Genomic DNA, 26061 nt, shown 5'->3' with positions numbered 1-26061 from the left:
GCAGTAGAGGGCTCAGAAGTGAAGGAGCAGCAAGGGGATTTTGGAGAGTACGTTTTTCAGAAATGGTTTTTGGGGGGCATGTTGCATTTAGGAAGCCCCTATGGTGCCAGAACAGCAAAAAAAAAAACACATGGCATACCATTTTGGAAACTAGACCCCTTTGGGAATGTAACAAGGAATAAAGTGAGCCTTAATACCCCACAGGTGTTTCACGACTTTTGCATATGTAAAAAAAAAAAAAAGGATTTTCACTAAAATGTGTGTTTCCCCCCAAATTTCACATTTTTGCAAGGGTTAATAGCAGAAAATACCCCCCCAAAATTTGTAACCCCATCTCTTCTGAGTATGGAAGTACCCCATAAGTTGGCCTGAAGTGCACTACGGGCAAACTACAATGCTCAGAAGAGGAGCACCATTGAGCTTTTGGAAAGAGAATTCGTTTGGAATGGTAGTCAGGGGCCATGTGCATTTACAAAGCCCCCCGTGGTGCCAGAACAGTGGACTCCCCCACATGTGACCCTATTTTGGAAACTACACCCCTCACAGAATTTAATAAGTGGTGCAGTGAGCATTTACACCCCACCTGCGTTTGACAGATCTTTGGAACAGTGGGCTGTGCAAATGGAAAATAAAATTTTTCATTTTCACGGATCACTGTTCCAAAAATCTGTCAGACACCTGTGGGGCGTAAATGCTCACTGTACCCCTTATTACATTACATGAGGGGTGTAGTTTCCAAAATGGGGTCACATATGGGGGGGGGGTCCATTGTTCTGGTATCATGGGGGCTTTGTAAACACAAGTGGCCTTCAATTCCGGACAAATTTTCTCTTCAAAATCCCAATGGCGCTCCTTCTCTTCTGAGCATTGTAGTGCACCCATAGAGCACTTTACATCCACATATGGGGTATGTTCTTACTCAAAAGAAATGGGGTTACAAATTTTGGGGGGCTTTTTTATTATTTTCCCTTTTGAAAATGAAAAATTTAGGGTGACACCAGCATTTTAGTGAAAAAAAAGTTTTTTTCATTTTCCCATCCAACTTTAAAGAAAATTTGTCAAACACCTGTGGGGTGTTCAGGCACACTATACCCCTTGTTACGTTCCGTGAGGGGTGTCGTTTCCAAAATGGGGTCACATGTGGGTATTTATTTTTTTGGGTTTATGTCAGAACCGCTGTAAAATCAGCCACCCCTGTGCAAATCACCAATTTAGGCCTCAAATGTACATGGTGCGCTCTCACTCCTGAGCCTTGTTGTGCGTCCGCAGAGCATTTTACGCCCACATATGGAGTATTTCCGTACTCAGGAGAAATTGCGTTACAAATTTTGGGGGTCTTTTTTTCCTTTTACCTCCCGTGAAAATAAAAAGTAAAGGACAACACCAGCATGTTAGTGTAAAAAATAAAAAATTTTTACACTAACAGGCTGGTGTAGACCCCAACTTTTTTTTCCATAAGGGGTAAAAGGAAAAAAAAGCCCCCAAAATGAGTAGTGCAATTTCTCCCGAGTACGGAGATACCCCATATGTGGCACTAAACTGTTTCCTTGAAATACGATAGGGCTCTGAAGTGAGAGAGCGCCATGCGCATTTGAGGACTAAATTAGGGATTGCACAGGGGTGGACATAGGGGTATTCTACGCCAGTGATTCCCAAACAGGGTGCCTACAGCTGTTGCTAAACTCCCAGCATGCCTGGATAGTCAGTGGCTGTCCGGAAATGCTGTGAGTTGTTGTTTTGCAACAGCTGGAGGCTCTGTTTTGGAAACACTGCCGTACAATAAGTTTTTTATTTTTATTGGGGGGACAGTGTAAGGGGGTGTATATGTAGTGTTTTACCCTTTATTATGTGTTAGTGTAGTGTAGTGTAGTCTTTTTAGGGTACGTTCACACTGGCGGAGGTTTACAGTGAATTTACCGCTAGGAGTTTGCGCTGCGGTGAAAAATTTTCCGCAGCTCATACTTGAAGCAGAAAACTTACTGTAAACTCGCCAGTGTGAATATACCCTGTACATTCACATGGGGGGGGGGGGGGCAAACCTCCAGCTGTTTCAAAACTACAACTCCCAGCATGTACTGACAGACCGTGCATGCTGGGAGTTGTACTTTTGCAACAGCTGGAGGCACACTGGTTGGAAAACCTTCAGTCAGGTTCTGTTACCTAACTCAGTATTTTCCAACCAGTGTGCCTCCAGCTGTTGCAAAACTTCAACTTCCAGCATGTACTGATCGCCGAAAGGCATGCTGGGAGATGTAGTTATGCAACAGCTGGAGGTACACAACTACAACTCCCAGCATGCAGAGACAGCTGTTTGCTGTTTAGAAATGCTGGGAGTTGCAGTTTTGCAACATCTGGAGAGCTATAGTTTAGAGACCACTGCACATTGGTCTCCAAACTGTGGACCTCCAGATGTTGCAAAACTACAACTCCCAGCATGCCCAGACAGCAAACTGCTGTGTGGGCATGCTGGGAGTTGTAGTTTTGCAAGATCTGGAGGTGCACAGTATAGAGATCACTGTGCAGTGGTCTCAAACTGTAGACCTCCAGCTGTTGCAAAACTGCAACTCCCAGCAAGCCTAAACAGCTCTCTGGGCATGCTGGGAGTTGTAGTTTTGCAACATCTATAGTGGTCTCAGACTGTAGCCCTCCAGATGTTGCTAAGTAACTCACCGGCTTCCGTCGGATCCAGGGAGCTGCGTCGCCTTCCTCTTCTGCCGCCGATCGTCGCCCGCTGCCATCGCCGATGGGTAAGTGGATCTTCGGTGCCGGTCCCTGTCGGTTTCCCCGTCCTGCCCCGCCTATTGTGGGAGTGCAGAACGGGGAAACCGAAAGTAAACCCCTCCGCCCCCGATCTGCTATTGGTGGTCGCGTCTAGACCACCAATAGCAGAGATAGGAGGGGTGGCACCTCTGCCACCTCACTCCTATCGCTACAGGGGGATCGTGGGTGTCCAGGACATCCGCAATCCCCTTTATTTTCCGGGTCACCGGGTCACTATAGACCCGTATGACTCGGAATAGCCGCAAATCGCAAGTGTGAATTCATTTGCGATTTGCGACGATCGCCGACATGGGGGGGTCTGATGACCCCCCTGGGCATTTGCGCGGGGTGCCTGTTGATAGATATCAGCAGTCACCCCGGCCCGGTCCCCACCCGGCGCGCAGTCTTAGGTGACAAGTGGAAGAATTCTGCAATCCGTATTGCAAACAGAAAACATTTAAAGCACTTCAGTTGTAGCAAGTGATTAAAGTGTGCCTGATGTTAGCAAATACTTTTTATATAATGTAGATAATATCATTATATGTATAAGACAGTCTATGAACAAGTGTGAAGTAGGCACTGCAGTACAAAATATCGGATCAGTTACTTAATTGTATCAATCTCCCACTCTGTGTGCTGTGAAACAATGTATCTTATGCGAAGGGCGAACAAGTCCACTGAAGGTGTAGGTGCTAGCGTTCAATGAAAAAGACAGTAGTATCCAAATATATCTTCAATAAATGAACTGAAGAGTTAGAAGAGAATGCTGCACTCACTCACCAAGTACGGTTAAAATCTTCTTTATTTCAGAGCTTTACACAAACGGTGACAGACTTGAATGTGAGCGGGGAGCATGAGAGACACCGCTCTCAATGCAGGGGGCGTACTCCAGACGGCTAGTTTTGCGTCACTGACAGACGCTTCTTCCCGTCAGCAGGTACCTGCTTGTCTTCAGTGTACAGAACCCTGCTTGTCCTCGGTGCACAGAGCCCTGCCTGTCCTCAGTGTACAGAGTTCTGCTTGTCCTCACTGCACAGAGCCCTGCTTGTCCTCAGTGCACAGAGCCCTGCCTGTCCTCAATGTACAGAGCCCTGCTTGTCTTCAGTGTACAGAACCCTTATTGTCCTCGGTGCACAGAGCCCTGCCTGTCCTCAGTGTACAGAGCCCAGCTTTTCCTCAGTGCACAGAGCCCTGCTTTTCCTCACTGCACAGAGCCCTGCTTTTCCTCACTGCACAGAGCCCTGCTTGTCCTCGGTACACAGAGCCCTGCCTGTCCTCGTTGTACAGGGCCCTGCTTGTCTTCAGTGTATAGAGCCCTGCTTGTCCTCAGTGCACAGAGCCCTGCCTGTCCTCCGTGTACAGAGACCTACTTGTCCTCAGTGCACAGAGCCCTGCTTGTCCTCACTGTACAGAGCCCTGCTTGTGCTCAGTGTACAGAGCCCTGCTTGTTCTGAGTGTATAGAGTCCTGCTTGTCCTCAGTGCACAGAGCCCTGCCTGTCCTCAGTGCACAGAGCCCTGCTTGTCCTCACTGCACAGAGCCCTGCTTGTCCTCAGTGTACAGAGTCCTGCCTGTCCTCAGTGTATAGAGCCCTGCTTATCCTCAGTGTACAGAGCCCTGCTTGTCCTCAGTGTACAGAGTGCTGGTTGTCCTCAGTGTACAGAGCCCTGCTTGTCCTCGGTGCACAGAGACCTGCTTGTCCTCACTGTACAGAGCCCTTCCTGTCCTCAGTGTACAGAGCCCTGCTTGTCCTCAGTGTACAGAGCCCTTCTTGTCCTCAGTGTACAGAGCCCTGCTTGACCTCAGTGTACAGAGCCCCGTTTGTCCTCAGTGTACAGAGCCCTGCTTGACCTCAGTATACAGAGCCCTGCTTGTCCACCCACATACTTCCTGTATTTTGTCTCTTTACAGAGACACACAGATAAAAATATACACATTTTTAACCAATGGATATTACACATATTCATATAATGTTATTTTCTACATTATACAAAAGGTTTTTGCGAATGACAGGTACACTATTTATTAGTCATGAAATGGCATTATTTTATTCAGCAAACAATTATAATATTCAAAAGAGTGACCATACCTTCAGTGGAGGCTGCTGCAGCTACAGTATAGGTGCATCTGCATACACACATCTGGGAAGATTTCTTAAAACCTATGCAGAGGTAAAGTTGACCAGTTGCCCATAGCAACCAATCAGATCACTGCTATAATTTTTAAAGCAGCGGCTAAAAAATAAGGGAAACAATCTGACTGGTTGCTATAGGCAACTGCTCCACGTTTCCTCTTCACAGATTTTGATGAATCTCCCTCATTGTGACAGATACAGCTTGAGGGTAGGGTCACACATAACGGATCTACAGCGTATTTTATGCTGCGGATCCGCCAGTGACCTAACTTATATTGTGCCTCCAGCTGTTGCCAACAAAAAACGTGATGTCTTAGTGCACTCGGCCACCCGCAGGCCCCCAGTGTGGCTACCCAGAGTGGCGGATTGCCACTGCAAGTAGGCCAGGGCACGGAACGAGGCGGGGGGGTCACCAGCGGAGCCGCATCATAAAATACGCTGCAGATCATTTACGTGTGACCCTACTCTGAAGAAGGTTCGGGGCGACTTCCAGTTCCGGCGCTGCCCTGGCTATACGCGGCTGAGCGAGCTCCCTGCATCTCCCGGCCCCGACCTGCATATAAGATCGCGGTTCAGCCCCACGGTGTCCGTAACAGTCACCCCGGCCTCCCCTCTCATACCAGGACCTGGATGGAGCGATATCTCCTCTGCAGTTCGCAGAAGGACCCGGCTCCGCTCCTCTCCTGCCAGACGGCCTCCTCTCTGCATATGGCGGCGCAGCGCGGGAGCAGCTGCCCGGACCTCGGCCGCGGTGTCACCGAGGAACGTGACAGGCACCTTCCCACTGCTCAGCTACCTGCTCCTCCGGCTCTTCTGCCAGCTCCCTCCGGCAATGGGACTCAGGGGATACCAGCTGATTCCCCCAGCAATGCGGCGGCGGCGGAGCGCCACGAGAGCCCCAGCATGGACTTCATGCAGTGTCGCGGTGAGTCAGGAGGGAGGGGGGTTAATGCTCCTAATCTACAGCCGCCTGCTCCCTCTGCTCCAATACATGACCCTGCCTGCCATTCATCCCCTGAGGCTTCTCCTTCACTGAGAGAAAGGGTGCCTGAAGAAAAATCTTTTTTCTGGGAATTAACCCCTTCTGTGCTGCACTCTGGTTGTGTGGGGGAAAGCACACTTCCAGCTTCCCCGCCCAGCTTGCTTTCTGATGACTCTCGGGATGCTGGTCTGCTGCCCCTTTCATCTGCTGCTGCTCCTGCATTAACCCCTACGCTGCCAACCTCAGCCTTGGATTTTAAACAACTTGCTGCAGAGGTCACAGCCAGAATCATGCCCAGCATTCAACTCTCCCTGGAAGCTTCCCTACAAGCGTCTTTCCAGCTGTTGCGTACTGAACTTGCGACCACTAACAATACGGTGGCGTCCATTCAAACTGATGTTAAATCTTTACAGCGGGATTTTCTATCCCAGTCGGGTACTATCACTGAGCTGCAGAAAGAAAACACCGCCTTGTGGGCGAAGTTGGATGACTTGGAAAATAGGTCCAGGCGTAACAACTTGCGGCTTGTGGGGCTCTCCGAACAGGTGAAGTTACTGGATTTACAAAGGATATGTGAAGTGGAGCTCTCGGAGGCCCTGGGTCTGGACTATTATTGCAGAGTTGAACGAGCACATCGGTTGGGCCCGGATCGCGGGTCGCAGGACCAGCATCTGACCTCCTCACAAATGGCCTCCCGTTCTAAACCGCGTCAGGTTATCTTTAAACTTCTGGATCACAACGACCGTCAGGCCCTAATGCGCGCCTTCAGAAGGCGCACTTCCCCCCTGATGATTCGCGGTTGTCCAGTGCTTCTCTTTGAGGACTTCTCGGTGCCTGTGGCGAAACAGAGGCGTGAATTTAGTGGTGTGTGCACCGAGCTGTTCCAGCGGAAACTAAAGTTTCAACTCCAGTACCCGGCTACTCTCCGGGTCTTTCATGAGGATGGGACTTCTTCAGTATTCCACAGCCCGTACGCAGCGGAGATGGCGCTTCGCAGCCCAGCCAGGGGGGCTCGTGGGGGGAAGAGCCCCCGATCCCGCAGAGAAGCCATGCCCGCCTCAAGCCCTAAGTCGGCTCACTCAGGGGGTGCCCAAAGAGCTGAATGACTATACCGTCTTGATTGAACGACTGTTCCGGACGGGTGTCTGGGGTATTTCCCCCTGAGCCAGTGCACTACCTTGGGTGCCTTTCACGAACTTCCTGGACTGCCATTTTGTTGGGAACTGGGATGGTTCGGGGGGCGGGTGGGGTGGATGTGGTTCCCCTAGTTTGTCCTTTTGCCGCTATTCTCCTGGAACCTTACCCTCGTTCCCATATGCCTTGTATTCTCAGGGGTCTGGTTTGGGATTGTGTGCTGTCAGAGTGTCCTTCACTATTGTTATTTGATTTGAGTGGGGTTTGTACTGCTTGGTCATGGGTTTGTTGCTTAGCCCGGAGTGTTCTGTTTAGGCCGGGGGATGGGGGTCCTCTAGCGGGGGTAGAAATAAGGACGTCCCGAACACAGTGTTAGGCACTTGCTAAAGTGCCCAAGTACACGTGTCAGTTGCTATTTTCATTGTAGTGCTCCAAGTTCCTGTGCATTGCTTTATTTTACTGTTTAGCCGACCTAATTTTCTTTCACCCTACTTGGTCTGCCTAGTGTCAGGGAGCGGTGTGAGTGTTTTTTTTTTCTGTGTTTGTCCTGTTCTGTTTGTCCCGTCCTGGTGTTCCCCCTGTCTAATTTTTTACCATCTTCATCCTAATTCCCCCTTTTTTTTTTCCCCCCATCTCTCCCCTCTTATTCTCTCTTTCCAGGTCTTTACCTCTTGTCCCTTCTCCAAGATGAGACTGGTTTCGTGGAACGTTAAAGGCTTGCGTTCACCCAACAAACGGACCCAAGTTCTTCGCCATCTTAAGAGATTGCGGCCGGACGTGGCCCTGTTGCAGGAGACTCATCTATCCACGGAGGATATGATTCGTATGCAGAGATTGTGGGTTGGGGAAGTAATTGGGCCCCCAGCAGTAGGTGGTAAGGCTGGGGTGCTTATCCTGATTAGTAGGGGCTTTGGAGGAGTGGTGGTTGCCAAGGTGACGGACGACAATGGGCGTTGGGCGTGGGTTCACGTGAGACACGATGGCCATGATTATAGCATTTATAACTGTTATGCTCCTAATGGTGATAACAAGGCCTACTTCCACGATGTCGGGACTCGTGTTCTTTGTGATCCCATATCCAACAAAATAGTGGGGGGTGATATGAACGCTGTAGCCTCCCTGGCTGAGGACCGCAGAGGGGGAACTGCTGACCGTTCTCAGGTTCGACAAAGTGACAAGACCTTCTCCCTCTTCCTTGACTCGTCTGCGGGACCCCTGGAGATTGACACATCCTGACAGCAGGGATTTTACTCATTATTCACACAGTCACTCCTCTTGGTCTCGGATAGATTATCTCCTTACTTCCCTCGAGCTCCTTTCCAGGATAGATAGCACAGAGTTACATGACATGGTCATTTCTGACCATTCCCCCATCTCTCTCTCCCTGACAGATGTTTATCCGAAAGGGAGCGATTTTCAGTGGAGGTTCCCGGCGTATATGACTAAAGATGACAACTTTGTCGATTCTCTGCGCAGCTGGTGGATGGAATTCTCGTGGGACAATTCTGCTCATGTAAATGATGCTCCCCTATATTGGGAGTCTGCCAAATCCGTGCTTAGAGGTCGATTGATCGCGTTCATGTCCACTGTAAAAAAGAAGTCCCTCCACCACTTCCAAGAATCGAGCAAGGTGCTCCAAACAGCTTACACTAACTATGTCACCTGTCCCACGGCCTCGGCTCTGCAGGCGTGGAAGGAGGCTAAGGCCACTTTTGACCTTTGGTCAGAACGCAAATGCCTGGCATCTTTTTCGAAATTTAAGGCCGAACTTTTCCGGTTCGGGAACAAGTCGGGACGCCTTCTTGCAAGCCTGGCAAAGGGCAGACGCCCCCCTCAGCGTTTCCCTTCCTTGCGAGATGCCCAGGGTGGGGCCCATTCTGACCCGAAAGTGATTAACACCATATTTCGGGATTTCTATAAGACACTTTATTCTAGTTACACGGCCGACATGTCTTTGGGTGGGGCGTTTCCGGAGTCACTTTGTTTACCGTCTTTGACTGATGATCAACGTATGATCTTGAGTGCGGACTTTTCAGAGGCTGAGGTGACGCACGCTATTAAGAACTTGCACAGTGGAAAAGCCCCGGGACCCGATGGGTTCACGGGAGAGTTTTTTAAGGTGCTGAAGGATAACGTGGTGACTCCATTGACGCGTTACTTTAATCATCTATTACACAAAGGTTCCCTGCACCTACATACCAATGTGGCCACCATTAAATTATTGCTGAAACCAAACAAAGATCCTCTTCAACCGCACTCCTACCGGCCTATCTCGCTCATAAACCAAGATCTCAAGTTGGCATCCAAAATGCTGGCGGATCGCCTTAGTGTATTCCTCCCTTCGCTTATTGGGCCCTCGCAAGTTGGTTTTGTGCGAGGTAGGTCAGCCGTCTCTAACTTACGTAAGGTGCTGACGGTTCTAGATAGGGTTCATCACCATCCTCAGCCAGGGGAATCGCCCTTGTTACTAGCTCTCGACGCCGAAAAGGCCTTCGATAATGTCCGATGGGACTGGCTGGGGATGGTGCTGGACAAGATGGGAATTACGGGCCCCTTCCGCACTTTCTTAGGGGGGTTATATTCCTCCCCACAGGCCCGAGTACACACATCGGGCTTTCTCGCTCAGCTTTTTCCGCTCCACAAAGGAACGAGACAGGGCTGTCCCCTTTCCTCTCTCCTTTTCAATTTGGCTCTTGAACCCTTGGCGAGATACCTGGAGGACTCCGCTCTGTTTAGTGGGGTCCGGATCCAGCGAACGAAGGTCAAGTTGACTCTCTTTGCGGACGACGTCTTGATTTTCCTGGCAAACCCGAGTGATCATTATGGCCCCCTGATGTCCACTCTAGAACATTTTGGCCAATTCTCTGGCTATAAAATTAACCCCTTGAAAAGTGAAGCTCTACCCCTGGGCCAACCCAAACCGGCCTCCTATTGGACGGCTATGGGTATCCCACCTGTCAGCATTAAAAACTATATAACGTACTTAGGGATCAACATAGGGAAACTCCCTTCCTCCTTATACACCCTTAATTACCCTCCCCTTTTCAAGACAATCACAGACGAACTTCACCGTTGGTCCCACCTTCCCCTCTCCTTTCTGGGTCGCTGCCATTTAGTAAAAATGATAAGTTTCCCCCGCCCCCGCATGTTGTACCACCTTCAGACTTTACCATTGCTGCTTAAACACACACATATAAATGATCTCAACAGGGCTTTTACTCGTTTTGTGTGGGCTGGTCGGCGACCGAGAATAGCGTTACAAAAGTTGATGCTATGTTCTCCTGATGGCGGGGTTGGTTTTCCCAACGTTCGCGGTTAAAACTTGGCCTGCTTGTTCAGGCATGTATTGGACTGGATCCACGAATCTAGTTATCATTCTAATTACCCTTTAGAGGCAGACCTGGTCTTCCCATGGAAGCTTTCGGCTTGCCTACACACACGCATCCCTCGCCTCCCGACCCACATAAAACGTTCCCTAGTGGTGAGGGACACCATTGTGACCTGGAAGGCGGTTCGTAAGGCATTTAATTTGCCTTTTCTGCTGTCTGGGCGCCTGGACCTGTGGGGACATCCTGAGTTTCCGCAGGGGGTGGAAAGTAGTTTATTCTCGGCTTGGGGACAGAAAGGGCTCAGAGTAGCTAGGCAGCTCATGCATGTGGAGGAAAAGCGATGGTTATGCCCCCAGGGAATCTTGTCTGATTTCTCCTTACCCTCGACTCATTTCCTTCAGGTCTCCCAACTTCTCTCTTTTTGCCAATCTCGCCTTCGCAACCCTGCTTCTGATGTGTGCCCCTCCTCCTTTGAGGATTTGGTGGGCTCTCAAGCCCGTAAGTTGTCTCTCTCACACTTATATATGAGCCTCAATACTTATTTCTTAAAAATTTCTCGAACTGCAGTGTTTCGCAAATGGGAGTCCATTGTGCCAGATGAGGACCTACGCCAAAAAATATTGGAGGGATGGAACAAAGTCAGAGCTAATGTCATAAGTGAGCGTTGGAGGGAGACTTATTTTAAATTGATGCATCATGGCTACCTGGGCTTCAATCTCCCGGCCACCCCCTCATGCCCAGACAGGATTGTGTCTTGTCCTAAGTGCTCTAGCCCTGGTACTGATTTTTATCATGGGATATGGAGCTGCTCCTTCTCACGGACCTTTTGGACAGATGTAGTGCACTACATTGCTCGTTACTGGAAAATTAGGGTCCCTATGACCCCTCAAGCTCTCCTTTTCCAATCTGTCGGCCCGGAGATAGCTGAGGTGGCTGGAATGCGTACTGTGCCGCGTTTTGTTCATGTGATCCTACTGGTGGCTAAACGAGTTATTCTCAGGGAGTGGATCCACTCGCGAATGCCGGCATTGTCAGACGTGCTGGCGGAGTTAACAGCCTTTCTGGAGTTTGACAGATTGGATACGGAGAGACATAGGGAACGGAATGCTAAGAAATTTTTTGCCAAATGGCGCACATTTATGGTAGCTCATTTGGATAGATCGCAAATTGAGGCATTTGTCATGCCATTCCGCCATACGGAATGGTATTGTAGGGCCTCACTCAGTGGTACTCTGGGACCGCTTCGCCTTCCAGATGGAGTGGGCTAAGGAATCCGGGTTGTCAGGTGAGCTTAGGATGGCTATCTGCTTTTATATCTTCCCCTCACCTGGTCTCATTGACATTTCTTTTCTTCTTCTCTTCTTCTCTTTCTTTCCCCTCACTTTCCTTTATGTCATGCCCTTCCTTGATGTTTCCCGTTTTATGTGCCTTGGTCCTCTGTTACAGTTTAATGTTGTTGTCTGTCCAGGAATGCTTGTGAATGTTTCGGTGTGAGCGGTCGGAAGGAACATTTTGGCCTGGTAGGCTGAATACTAATGCTTGCTTTTCTGTATATTACATATTTGTTGTGGCATTCAGGGTACTGCGCTACCCGCTTATGCCTGTTCGTATACCGTTACTTTTTTCGCATTACTTGGTTCTCTTTATTTATATAATGTGAAAACTCAATAAACAAAGTTTAAACAAGAAGGTTTGGGGAACACCAAAATGTTGCCACTTCCTTTGAGCTATAATACTTATTCCCTTTTTATAGCAGTTAAACACATGCCAGTTGGTAACTAAGATTAAGTGCACATCTGCATCGGAGCTCCATTTGGGAGCTCAATGGACAAATCCTGACGGATCAAATTGACTTTAATAGGGTATGTAAATTTTCTGTCTGGTACCCATTTTTTGCAGCACGATTTTGTGAATGGAGCTCTAATGCAGACGTGTACGAGCACTTCCAAATTAACACTAATTTCATTGGGGCACAGAATAGATGGCACATGTGCTTGGCATGCAGAGACTAACATTACAGTCATAAGTCTTTTAAAAATGCTATACTGCAGCTTTCCAGGTTATATGAATTCTTGCACAATAATAAACAGTTGTGAAGAAGCAATTTGGAGATTTCATCTCATTTTATAACATTAAAGATTAGCATATTATAAAAGTGGTGTAATACAATCATAGTGTTCCAGAAACAGGATTCACAGTTTGACCATCTGACTGGGAGATGAAATGTATTCCTAATTGTCTCTTTTTACTCTGAAATGTCATTTTAATGAACAGCTTCCTAAATGTTCTCTATAGGGTGCTGGGGAGCCTATTTCCAAGTGTATGCATTATTCAAAGTAATGTGTGAGCATTAGGTAAAAAAAAGAAAAAAAAAAAGAGAATTTTAAAGCAAAAACAAATAAAGAAAAATCACAGTTTCTACCATAAATGTAAAATATTAGACTAATACAATTAAAGGGCTGTTCCACAAATATTACATCACGTAAAATGTAAAAATGATTCACTTGAAATAATTAAAAATAATACTGCTGTGTCCGGATATTGTTGTTACAGGCTTGTCTCCCTCAGTAGACAATGGGGGAGATTTTTTCGTACCTGCATAGAGAAAGATGGTGCAGTTGCCCATAGCAACCAATCAGTTGCTTCTTTCATTTTTAACAGGCAGTTTACAAAAATTAAAGAAGCAATCTCATTGGTTGCTATGGGCAACTGCTCCACTTTTCTTCTGCACAGGTTTTTATAAATCGCTTCAATGTCTACAGTAATGTGTCTAGTGCTGGTGAATGCCAATGCCCAGTAGCTCAGTTCCACCTGTTGTAAAGGCCAGCTGAAACAGCTTCTTCTCACTAGCACTAAACACAATAGGTTAGGGCAACATGGCAAAATTGGCCATGACACAGGTCATGCAGCCAATGATCACCATGTTGCATTGCTTGAATTATGCTGCATCATAGCTCATATAAGAGAATGGCGTTCACATTGCACCTTTCCAGTGGCCGATACCCGAAAGTCACCAAAATCCATACAGGTTGGACTTCCTGTATTGGCTGCAACCACTTGCGGACACCATTCCGTTTTGCAGCGATATTTGGTGATGTGAACCGTGTCATAGTTAACCATGAGGTGGTCCTGAGAATCATTGCAGAATCAATTAAAATCCAGATCCAGAATCGAATTACATAGTCTCTTACTTTAAAAAAAAAAAAAAAATGGATAAACTGTGGGAAAGAGGAATAAAGAGTTGTCATGTGTGTTGTCACAACATGGAACCCGAAAGTTTACAGTTACATTATTTTACAATATAATACATTCGGTAATGCACTATGTATACAGCTTTAGGCCAGGTTCAAATGGACAGATCTGAAGCGTATTTTACGCTGCCGATCCGCCAATGATGGACCCCTACATTGTGCCTCTATCTGTGGCTGCTCATAGTGGCAATCGGTCACTCCGAACAGACATGCTGCGATGTGCGAGTCGCCGTACTCATGCGCAGTATACTCGCACACATCCCTGCTCCCTGAGCTAGGCCGAGAGACGCCGTGATGTGTGCAAGTGTACTGCGCATGCATCCGTGTGAACATGGCCTAATGATGTGATTGATTACATCTATTTTTATGTTTATAGTGGGGATCTAGTATATAGAATTTTTAATGAGTGACTCATTTTACCAGAGCTTGTTGAAAAATGAAACCTGAGCTGTGATTTGCTGCTATGGGCAAAACCAGACAGTTTTTTGTTTTCACAGCTGTTATTTAAAAGGTATTCCTATCTCATGAAGTCCACAGCACTCAGTAATGTTTAGAAGCGCCATAGACAATGAGTGATGTGCTGGGTACGCATGCTTTCCCTGCTTTCTCGAAATTGATGGGGGGTCTTAGTCAAACCCACACCAATCAGCATTTTATTCCTTATTCTGTAGAAAGGGGGTTACTTCATAAGATGGGAATACCTATTTAAGAGAAATAAAGCTGTATACTGTATTTCGTCAACATTACCATTACAAAGGTACATTTTTAGAGATGGGGGCCATATATACAGGGTGGGCCATTTATATGACTACACCTTAATAAAATGGGAATGGTTGGTGATATTAATTTCCTGTTTGTGGCACATTAGTATATGTGAGGGGGGAAACTTTACAAGGTGGGTGGTTACCATGGCTGCCATTTTGAAGTCGCCCATTTTGAATCCAACTTTTGTTGGAATAAAAACAATGTGCTTGGTTTTAATGTAACTTTATTCTTTCATGAGTTATTTACAAGTTTCTGACCACTTATAAAATGTGTTCAATGTGCTGCCCATTGTGTTGGATTGTCAATGCAACCCTCTTCTCCCACTCTTCACACACTGATAGCAACACGGCAGGAGAAATGCTAGCACAGGCTTCCAGTATCCGTAGTTTCAGGTGCCGCACATCTCGTATCTTCACAGCATAGACAATTGCCTTCAGATGACCCCAAAGATAAAAGTATAAGGGGGTCAGATCAGGAGACTTTGGGGGCCATTCAACTGGCCCACGACGACCAATCCACTTTCCAGGAAACTGTTCATCTAGGAATGCTCGGACCTGACACCCATAGTGTGGTGGTGCACCATCTTGCTGGAAAAACTCAGGGAACGTGCCAGCTTCAGTGCATAAAGAGGGAAACACATCATCATGTAGCAATTTTGCATATCCAGTGGCCTTGAGGGTTCCATTGATGAAGAATGGCCCCACTATCTTTGTACCCCATATAACACACCATACCATCAATTTTTCTGTTCCAACAGTCTTGGAGGGATCTATCCAATGTGGGTTAGTGTCAGACCAATAGCGGTGGTTTTGTTTGTTAACTTCACCATTCACATAAAAGTTTCCCTCATCACTGAACAAAATCCTCTGCGTAAACTGAGGGTCCTGTTCCAATTTTTGTTTTGCCCATTCTGCAGCACCTGAAACTACGGATAATGGAAGCCTGTGCTAGAATTTCTCCTGCGGTGTTGCTATCAGTGTGTGAAGAGTTGGAAAAGAGGGTTGCATTGACAATCCAACACAATGGGCAGCACATTGAACACATTTTATAAGTGGTCAGAAACTTGTAAATAACTCATGAAAGAATAAAGTTACGTTAAAACCACATCATTGTTTTTCTTGTGAAATTCCCAATAAGTTTGATGTGTCACATGACCCTCTTCCTATTGAAAAAACAAAAGTTGGATTCAAAATGGCCGACTTCAAAACGGCCGCCATGGTCACCACCCATCTTGAAAAGTTTCCCCCTCACATATACTAATGTGCCACAAACAGGAAGTTAATATCACCAACCATTCCCATTTTATTAAGGTGTATCCATATAAATGGCCCACCCTGTACTGTATAAGTAAGGCTTCATGCTCACATTAGAGCAGCATGCACAAAACCTGCAAGTTGGTTTGAGTTTCTAGCTTACTTAGTCCCTTAGTCCCACATATTTTCTCTATATAGAACTGTATTTCATAACTGGATCTCTTCACATCTCGGTTACATGGCATACAACATAATATGGTACATTTTTTTCAGATTCTGTATAAATTCCAAAGGGATAAACTGCATACGAAATTGGAGGCCTACAGAGGTTTGTTAAAGAGTTCTATTGTTAGCGTTTTCTGAATCAAAGATTGTATAGAGCCATAGTGGTAACATATGCATAAACTATAAACAAAATATCGAATTGTATTCAGATTAAATAAATATAGTAATAAGTAATAAGTTAAAGAGACAAAATATAAAGCTGCATTAAGTGTGTATACGGTTTGTGTAACATTTTCTTACATGAAAGGAGTTTTTCTCTCTTTGTTGGATCTGGTTGAATAACTCGGTGGGAACTTGAGCTGCGATATGATAGAGATTAAAATAACTAACATTGAATCAATATTCATTACTTCAACCAACATTTTCTAATTAAAGATAATGCAAATACAATTTAAGCAATAATTAATGCTGCATTTAGATTTTGTAGCTAATGCATGGCTCATAAGCTACTACCATGGGGTGCACAAGCTGTTTTATATAGGAAAACTGCAGTGAGTTTTACTTTTAAAATCTTATTCCTTTTCTAAGACTGGGTCCACTGCTTTATTCATTTTCTATGAGACTTCTGAACATTGCCAAGAGATGAATTCAGCAATAGTTGAAAGTCTCATAGAGACTAAACAAAGTGGTGGCTGAGCATGGGCACTGCAGCATCCTTCACTAGAGGGAAATCTGTTCTCTGTTATCATAATCACTGCGGGTCCAACAGCTGGGGGACACATCTACCAGCTATTGGGAATGTTTTTGATCCGGAGAAACTGTTCAATAATGATGATCTGATTTAAAAAACAGCTTCATTAAATTTACATTTTTTTGCTTCACTTTTTTTTTCTTTAGTCGGATTCAAATGCCTTATATGTAAACATATTCCTATATATTTGGGTCTGTTTAACTTTGAGTACCTAGGCCTCTCTCAGGCATGACATCACTGCATTGCTGTGATCACTCAGTAGAGTTTTTTGGGAGGGGGCTCAGAGACACTCAAACAAGTTACTTATGTTCCTCTAGTGATCACGTACACTGCTCATAATGCATGTTTCTTCCTAAAATTTTCTTATGGAGAGTTTCCCTTATTCCTTGTGTTGGAACTATTCCTTCTTTTGATGAAAATAGTTTGTACTCACCAGAGAATCGTCTAAATGTGGGGTAAAACAAGCCTTATTCATTCACTAGTGGTATTTTTCAGTTACCTTAGAGATATTCACTGCATAGGGGTATTATTCATTTTATGTATGTTAATATTATGGGGTATTGACAGGTTTAAGGGGGGAGTCCTGTTACATAAGTTCTCTAAAAATGGCACTGACTGTTAGCTGTAAAAGCTAAGAATGTTTTCACAAAATATCAGCAGTCAGAGCTCCTGGAAATTTATGGAAGTTTTATATATAAAGAAAGCATATAGAAAGAACACAACTATGTCAAAAATTTTTGGCAAATGTAAAAATTTTTGTTCACAAATGTTATTTCGGTAAAAAACATTCTCATAACATTTAAAGAAATATAATGGGGGAGATTTATCAAAACCTGTGCAGAATAAAACTTGCCCAGTTGCCCATAACAACCAATCAGCTTGCTTCTTTCATTTTTAGGAAGGCCTGTGGAAAATGAAAGAAGCGATCTGATTGGTTGCTATGGGAAACTGGACAACGTTACCTCTGCACAGGCTTTGATAAATCTCCCCCAATGTGTCCTTTGCCCAGTGTCAATGATCATGGATGGCCATTTTGAAGATCTTTAAAAGAGCCAATATGGACTAAAATGTGTATGGGTGAATCTGTGAATCGATTTTTCCTCAGACAAGGTTCATCAGACAATAGTTTGCTGAATGTTCAACCATCACCCTACTTTGCGGTCTTATAACTAGAGGTGACACCTGATGGGATCAAAACTTTTGACATATGTGGGAAATATAAAAGAATGAAACTGGCACAGTATGATAGGAACATGGATGACAATGACATGGGAAAGGCTGTTACATATCTATTAGACATGAAAGTAATAAAGGGCAACCTATCATCAACTTATAAAGTAAAATACAAGTGTGAAAAACAACAGATATGTAGCATAAATAATGAACCAGTACCAAGGAATATAGGAAACTTATCCAGGTCAATGCCATACCCCTACATATGTTTAGCTCCCTCGAGCTTCCTCAGGGGGCCCCCTGAGGAAGCTCGACGGAGAGAAACATATGTAGGGGTCTGGCATTGACCTGGGTAAGGTTCCTATAAGGTTCCTATATCCCTTGGTACTGCTTCATTATTTATGCTCCCTATCTGTTATTTTTCAAACTTGTATTTTACTTTATAAGTTGATGATAGGTTGCCCTTTATTACTTTCATGTCTAATAGATATGTAACAGCCTTTCCCATGTCATTGTCATCCATGTTCCTATCATACTGTGGCAGTTTCATTCTTTTATATATGTTTTATTGATTAGTTATTTCTAATAAAGATTTTTTGCATGAATTTGCATCTATCTCATTAGTTTTCCTATACCCTCTCTTTTTTTGTGTTCATATTATTTATGGGTATTAGTATATTTTCCTTGTAGAGGTGATACCTACAGGATGATTCGTTTGGAGTAAAAATATGTGGGAAATATATCAAAAGTTTTTTTCTAATGACAGTAACCCTTTAACCCCTTAAGAACTCAGCCCATTTTAACCTTAAGGACTCTTCGTTTTTGCACTTTAGTTTTTTTCCTCCTCATCTTCTAAAAATCATAACACGTTAAATTTTACACCTATAGACCCATATAAGGGCTTGTTTTTTGCATCAATTGTACTTTGTATTGACATTACTTATTTTATAACATAATCTGTGGCAAACAAATCAATATATAATTTATTTGAGATGCAAAATTTACCACTAACATAAAGTAAAATTTGTCACGAAAAAGCTGTCTCGGAATCAGAATAAAAAGTAAAAGCATCCCAGAGTTAATAATGCATAAAGCGCAAAAAATTGCCGGGTCCTTAAGGTGAAAATGGGCTGGGTCCTTACGGGGTTAAGGGGCGTGCCCCTGTTGTTTAAAAAAAACTTTTGACATGTTGTCAACACATGTCAAAAGTTATGATCACATCGGGTTTCACTCCTAGTGATAAGTTTGGTAATTTTTTGATGTTTACACACCGTTTACTGTACGGGATAAATAATGTAATATTTGGATTTGGACAATTGCACAAATGGTGAAAGCACATATGTTTATTTTTATTATGTTTACATATTTTTTATATGGAGAATGGAGGAAAATGGACGAATTAAACAGGTTAATGTATGTGCGTTAAACCTTTATTAAACCTTTATTTTTACACTTTGTTGGTCCCCTTAGTGGACTTTTAGGGTGCGTTCACACTGAGGAATTCAAGAGGAATTCACAAGGAATAATTTTGGTCAGGAAATTGTTGCCTTCTGTCATTTTATCTATAAAGCGAAATTCAAGCGGAATTCAAGCAGAATTCATGCAGAATTTCCATGCGGAAATGAAGAGGAATGAAGGAGGAGGCTATTTAATCTACTTTTCTGAATTCCGATTGAATTCCGCCTGAAAACGATGTCCGGCAGAATTTTTTTTTACCATTGACTTCTATTGGATTTTGCTCGCGGATTCCGCCTGAAGAATGAACATGTTCTTTCTTCAAGCGGAAAGGAATTCAGTGTTGGAATTCTGCTAGCAGAATTTCCGTAGTGTGAACAGGACAGCGGAAAAAACATTAAAGTCAATGGGCAGAGGAGATGTGCATTAATTTGGAGAGGAGAATTCAAGAGGAATTACTTGAGTAAATTCTTCTTGAATTACTCAGTGTGAACGCACCCTTAGGAGGAATTATTAGATTCCTCATACAGATCAATGCAGTTCCATAGAACTGCATTGATCTGTGTGCTCTGTGCTCGATTGATAGAGCCTGCTGCAGAGAAGCTTTATCAATCCCAGAGCTGCAGACAGACAAGAAGGAGAGGTAAGCCCTCTGACTACCTCTGCAGTGGATCGCCTCTCCTCCGACATCGCGTTGCGGTAAGGGCTATCCACCACAAATGCATTTGGTTGAGCACCTCCAGCCATTTGAGACCACGTTTTTGTTGTTGCTTTAAATGTATAATTGGAGGTGTGTAAACTCCATATGTAATGCGCCTTGAACACTTTCTAGGCAGCATTAAGGTGCACATGTGAGGCCAGCAGCTATATCAGCCAACTTAGGTGGGGCTCATAGTCTGCCTCCCTCCTCCCATTGTAAGTGTGCTCAGCCACACTGGAGGGTGGTGTGCGGGCTCAGGTATGTCCTTCATACAAGGATATACTGGCTAATGTCTCAATTTTAACATCGGTGTTGAGGGTAGCCGATGTAATTGTTTACATCTATCACAGTAGTGCACCTAAATTTCTGTATTATTCTAATTGTTACACATCCACACTGTCTATCTGGTGTAGGATTCTATTGTGGCACTTGTAGTCCGCTGCAGGCATCCTCCATTGTATGCATTTTCATGCTGGGGATTGCCCCTAGCAACAGACCACAAGGGCAGGATCTGCTCCACCAGTATAAATGCACAACTGCATTAGGGGTTGAGCACCTCCAGCCATTTGAGACCACATTTTTGTTGTTGTTTTAAATTTATATTTGGAGGTGTGTAAACTCCATATGTAATGCGCAGTGAACACTTTCTAGGCAGTATTAAGGTGCACATGTGAGGCGAGCAACTATATCAGCCAACTTAGGTGGGGCTCATAGTCTGCCTCCCTCCTCCCATTGTATGTGTGCTCAGCCACACTGGAGGGTACCTGCTGTAATTGCCCACTCGCCCCTGGTTTTGCTTATCACGCACAGGTAGGTTAGTGTTAGGTTCCGTGCCACTTGAGAAACCTTGGCGTTGGTGTGCGGGCTCAGATATGTCCTTCATTCAAGGATATACTGGCTAATGTCTCAATTTTAACATCAGTGTTGAAGGTTAGCCAATGTCACTGTTTACATCTACCACAATAGAGCACCTAAATTCCTGTACTATCCACCCACTAGACCACCTTAGACACCGCTGTCAGCTTTAACAATGGAGATCTAAATGGTTAATAGCCAGTTACAGCGATCATCACATGCTGGCTATTTGCGGCATCCCTCAGCTACAGTAATCAGCTGAGGGCCGCTCAGTATAGCACAGGCTAAGTCAGGAGCCAGTGCTATACACCTCTAACGGCATAAACACCCTAACAGTATAGACGTTATGGGTCGTTAAGGGGTTTTTGATATTGCGACTGGGTCAGGGAGTTTACATTTGATATTAGTGTATACAGTTTATTAATATGGTATGGGTATTATAGGAAAAAAAATTCTTGTTTATATTGTATATATTTTTGTTTGTGTGGAGGAGTGAGTGTGGGGGTGGACCAGTGTTTTATTTCGTGCTATGGTGTCAGTGGTTTTATGATTGATCTTCATTATTTTGGTATTTTCTGGTTAGATATGGTAAGTTTATTTCTGTCATTTATTGTTATGTTTAACATTTTAATTTAAAAAATTGCACCGCACTTTTCCACACTTGTTCTCCTGATCAGTGGGGGTTCTCACCACTACTACACACCATTTTTTTTAGATAACAGGTACACTTTAAGTAACTAACAACACGATGAACTTTGCTGTTTCCATAATCACCGAATTATAAAAATAATGGACTCTGCTACTAAACATTTACTAATAGATATATTTATGGGGGCATTTCTGTAGTCATGTGTTTTCTCCCTTTTTAACCCCTCAAAACTTTGATGCAATTGTTAATGTTTTCAATATAGTTTTATAATGACAGTCTACAGATAATACTTACTAATGAGACTCTGCTACGCTGTTTCCGCATTTCTGTTTTTCTTAAAGAAGTACTCTAGTCCAGAGTATTCCTACTCCGTTCTTCCCGGGCTGCAAAATAAATGAAAATGAACCATCACTCACCTCCCTGGGTTCCCGCGGAGCGTCACTACAGCTGTTTGGTCCTCCGGTGCATCTCCTTCATACTTCCGGGTGTAACGAAGCGTCACATGGCGCTCAGCCTATCGCCGGTCGCCGCGATGTTCAGTCTCGGCCGGCGATAGGCTGAGCGCCATGTGACGCTTCGTTACACCCGGAAGTATGAAGAGGATGGACCGGAGGACCGAACAGCTGTAGTGGCGCTCCGCGGGAACCCAGGGAGGTGAGTGATGATTCATTTTCATTTATTTTGCAGCCCGGGCAGAGCGGAGCAGGAATACTCTGCACTAGAGTACTCCTTTAACAGTCTGCTAAGCTGTTTTTTGAATCCCAGCCACCTCTGGCCACTGAATCCAGACTGGATAGGGTAAGGGAGCCCCCGTGCTACAGCAGGTGTGGGTTTTCCCAGTGGTGGATATGCCATAATTGTCTGAGATAGGACTAACCCTTTAAAGGGGTACTCCGGCGTAAGGACATCTTATCCCCTATCCAAAGTATAGGGGATAAGATGCCTGATCGCGGGGGGCCCGCCGCTGGGGACCCCCGTGATATTTCACACAGCACCCCGTTACTATCAGGGTCTGATGACTGCCGATCACGGGGCCGGAAGTGTTCAGCAGTCATCAGACCCGGAGCGAACATGCTCTGGGGGCTGATGGTAATGGGGTGCTGCGTGAAAGATCACGGGGGTCCCCAGGAATCAAGCATCTTATCCCCTAGCCTTTGGATAGGGTATAAGATGTCTTAGCGCCGGAGTACCCCTTTAAGGTCCAAGCTAAGCTGCATCTATAAGGGGTTAAACAGTATGTGTGGTTATAAATACCTTACTCCCTTACACACTGCCACAGGCTTAGAATTACCAAACACTGTTACACCCAACGCACCCCTCCCCTAAGCTCTTATTACATTTTCTCACAGAAGCAAGAAAGGAAACGAAAGTGAAACAAGCCAAGAGTCAGAGAAACGAAACTATGGATAGCAAGGAAAAGACTTCAGGAACCCCCCCCCCCCCCCCCCCCCACTACACATCCTACACACCAGAGGTTAACTGACCAGCCAGGATCAAACATTAAAACACTGTACTGAAATAAATCAAGTAATGTTAATAAAAACATATAATGACAAATGAACAAGGACAACATTGTTATGTGAATCCTGGCTGCACTACTTCTCATGTTTATGAAAGACATAAACATTTACTAATAGATATATAATATTTATGGGGGAATTTCTGTAGTCATGCGTTTTCTCTCTTTTTAACACCTCAAAACTTTGATGCAATTGTTAATGTTTTCAATATAGTTTTATAATGACAGTCTACAGATAAAATACTTACTACTGAGACTCTTGAGGAGCCTGTGGAGCTGGCTGTTGTATTATGGTGTCCTGTTGAGGGTCTGGATTCCGCTGCTGCCCCTCCATTCCAGTTCTGAAATCTTCACCAGTGTTGTCATTTCTCTGAGACTGGTAATTGTTTTGAATTCTGCGCTCATTTCTGCCCCTGCCATATCCACTTTGTCCATACATATTGTGCTGCCTTCTTATCCTCTTGTAAAAGAGTTATACAAGTGACAGTAACTGGTGACAGATCAGTGTTCTAGCTGGTTCTCCTCCCTTCTCCCATGTACTGCCCCTTTTCCTTCATCCAGTTTCAGGGAGTTTCCATTCTCTTCACTGTAAAAGAAGTTTATTTTTCATACTGCAGAATAAAGTAAATACTGTATATTCAGTGCATGAACTAGAACTAATGTACCTAGAGAGTAAACTCTTCCACATTGTGGATTTGCTTCAGATTTGTCTGGATTTGTGGATAGAGAACTGTAGAGGAATACAATGACAGCAAAGTAAATGAGATTTCAACAAATCTCATCCTCAAGCTGTGGATTTCGAAGTCTACAGTATATAGATTCATGCTGTGGAAATATCACAGATCTGATAACAGTACTTTGGGCAACCACGAACACAAAACGTAAACGTTGAGAAAATGTCCAATGTGGGGCTTAAAACATAGTGTAAATTAGTACATCTTCTATCCACAAATCCAGACAAATCTGATGTGGAAGAGTTTACTCTCTAGGTACAATAGTTTTAGTTCATGCACTGTATATACAGTATTTACTTTATTCTGCAGTGTGAAAAATGGAAATGCCCTGAAACTGGATGAAGGAAAAGGGGAAGTACATGGGAGAAGGGAGGAGAACCAACTAGAACACTGATCTGTCACCAGTTACTGTCACTTGTATAACTCTTTTAGAAGAGGATTAGTGTTGAGCAGCATAGGTCATATTCGAATTCGCGATATTTCGCGTATATATGGACAAATATTCGTCATATATTCGCTAAATTCGCATATTCGTAATATTCGCGTTATATTTTTGCATATGCGAATATTAGCATAAACGAAAATTCGCTTGTGCTAAAATTACCAAATGCGAAAAATTTGCATAAGCGAAAATTCACATGTGCAAATTTTCCCATATGCGAAAATTCATACGCCAGTCTCACACAGTAGTATTAGAGCCTTCTTTAGACCACACAAGCTGAAAGCAGAGAGGGATGATCACTGTGATGTGTACTGTGAAAAAAAAACAAAAAAAAAACAATATTCGTAATTACGAATATATAGTGCTATATTTGCGAATATTTGCGAATTCGCGAATAAAATTCGCATTGTGAATATTCGCAAGCAACACTAAAGAGGATAAGAAGGCAGCACAATGGCCCTCATTTACTTAGGAAATCGGGTTGTAAGTCTATGTTGCTTTCTTACCCGATTGCTTTTTTCCCCTGGTATTTATTATTATGTCGCATCCTGTTTGTCGCACGTGGGTTTTGTTGGTTTTGGTTTCCAACTCCTCTGAGTTGTAGGGAAAAAATCCACAACAATTCAACAAATTGGGGTTGGAAAACTTTATAAATACGTGGGAAAGCTCAGAAATGTCGGGTTACACCCCTTTTTCGGGGTTGGGAGAATCCAAATCGGGTCCGTCGGCAAAAAATGTCGCATCGTGTCGCAGACTGGCGCACGATGTCTGCAACATGTCGCAGACAAAGATGCGACAAAAAAACCCGACAAAACAAGTCGGGTTTAGAATAGTAAATGAGGGCCTATATGTATGGACAAAGTGTATATAGCAGGGGCAGAAATGAGCGCAGAATTCAAAACAATTACCAGTCTCAGAGAAATTACAACACTAGTGAAGATTTCAGAACTGGAATGGAGGTGCAGCAGCAGAATCCAGACCCTCAACAAGACAACATATGATGTCCCGGTACGGGATATGCTACCCACAGTCCCAGGGCCATTTGAAGGAATTTGGGGGCCCCAAGCAAAATGGACATGGAGGCCCCCCCTTTGAGGTTCACACACGTCACGCTCTGGGGCCGGCGTCAGGACATAGCAACGCCTAAATAAATCTCCGGTCCTTGAATTCTGGGAGCGCAATGTGAGCGAACGTTGATACGACGCACATTAGGTGCAGCAGTGTTCCCCCCACATTAGGTGCAGCAGAGTTCCCCCCACATTAGGTAGGCAGTGTTCCCCCCACATTAGATGCAGCATAGTTCTCCCCACATTAGGTTGGCAGTGTTCCCCCCACATTAGGTGCAGCATAGTTCCCCCCACATTAGGTTGGCAGTGTCCCCCCCCCCCCCACATTAGGTACAGCATAGTTCTACCCACATTAGGTGCAGCAGTGTTCCCTATCCATACCCCCTGTCCAGACCCCCCAGGGCCTTTTTTTTGTGAGGGTCTGACTGCTGAGACCCCCAACAATCAACTCGCTTAAAGTGGTTCTCCAGCTGTTGGAAAGCTAAAACTCCCATCATGTCTGAAGAGCCTCTTGCAATGGGAGTTGTAGTTTTGTAACAGCTGAAGAGACACAGATTGGACACAGTTTTACCCATCATCACTGCAGAACTTACAAGTGACTACAGCTCTGATGGGACAGTCAGGAGAACACACAATGATATCAGTGACCTGAGTGACGTCTTCTCTGTTATCTTTTCTTCTTCATCTGGTCCAGAGACCAGGTCTTCCTCCAGCTCGATCTTCTCTGCAGAGTCTGACATCCAGACATCATTGGCTCCTCACTTTGTCAGCAGATCCTCATCCTCTGCATGAAGACAGTAATTATTGTAACCCTGCCAGAAAGTGTTCCCTAAATAAAATACTGCCCCACACTGTACCCTAAATATAATACTGCCACACATTGT

The 26061-nt window shown here is 44.6% G+C and overlaps 1 protein-coding gene across 1 annotated transcript in view; it reads right to left on the bottom strand.

Annotated features, from left to right (window-relative positions):
• Positions 1–23429, bottom strand: part of EPSTI1 (epithelial stromal interaction 1) — a 95067-nt gene extending 71638 nt beyond the window's left edge. Inside the window, exons 1-2 of the mRNA XM_056555441.1 lie at positions 23183–23429; positions 16133–16191 (exon numbers count right to left, since the gene is read on the bottom strand). Coding sequence (XP_056411416.1) covers positions 16133–16191; positions 23183–23373 — 250 coding nt within the window. The 5' untranslated portion in view covers positions 23374–23429. The remainder of the gene's footprint in view (positions 1–16132; positions 16192–23182) is intronic.
• Positions 23430–26061: the final 2632 nt, after the last annotated feature.

This window comes from Hyla sarda, chromosome 2 (genome assembly GCF_029499605.1).
Source record: "Hyla sarda isolate aHylSar1 chromosome 2, aHylSar1.hap1, whole genome shotgun sequence".
In the NCBI taxonomy this organism is placed as follows: domain Eukaryota; kingdom Metazoa; phylum Chordata; class Amphibia; order Anura; family Hylidae; genus Hyla; species Hyla sarda.
The sequence above is the reverse complement of the archived record's forward strand: the minus strand, read 5'-3'. Positions and strand labels throughout refer to the sequence as shown.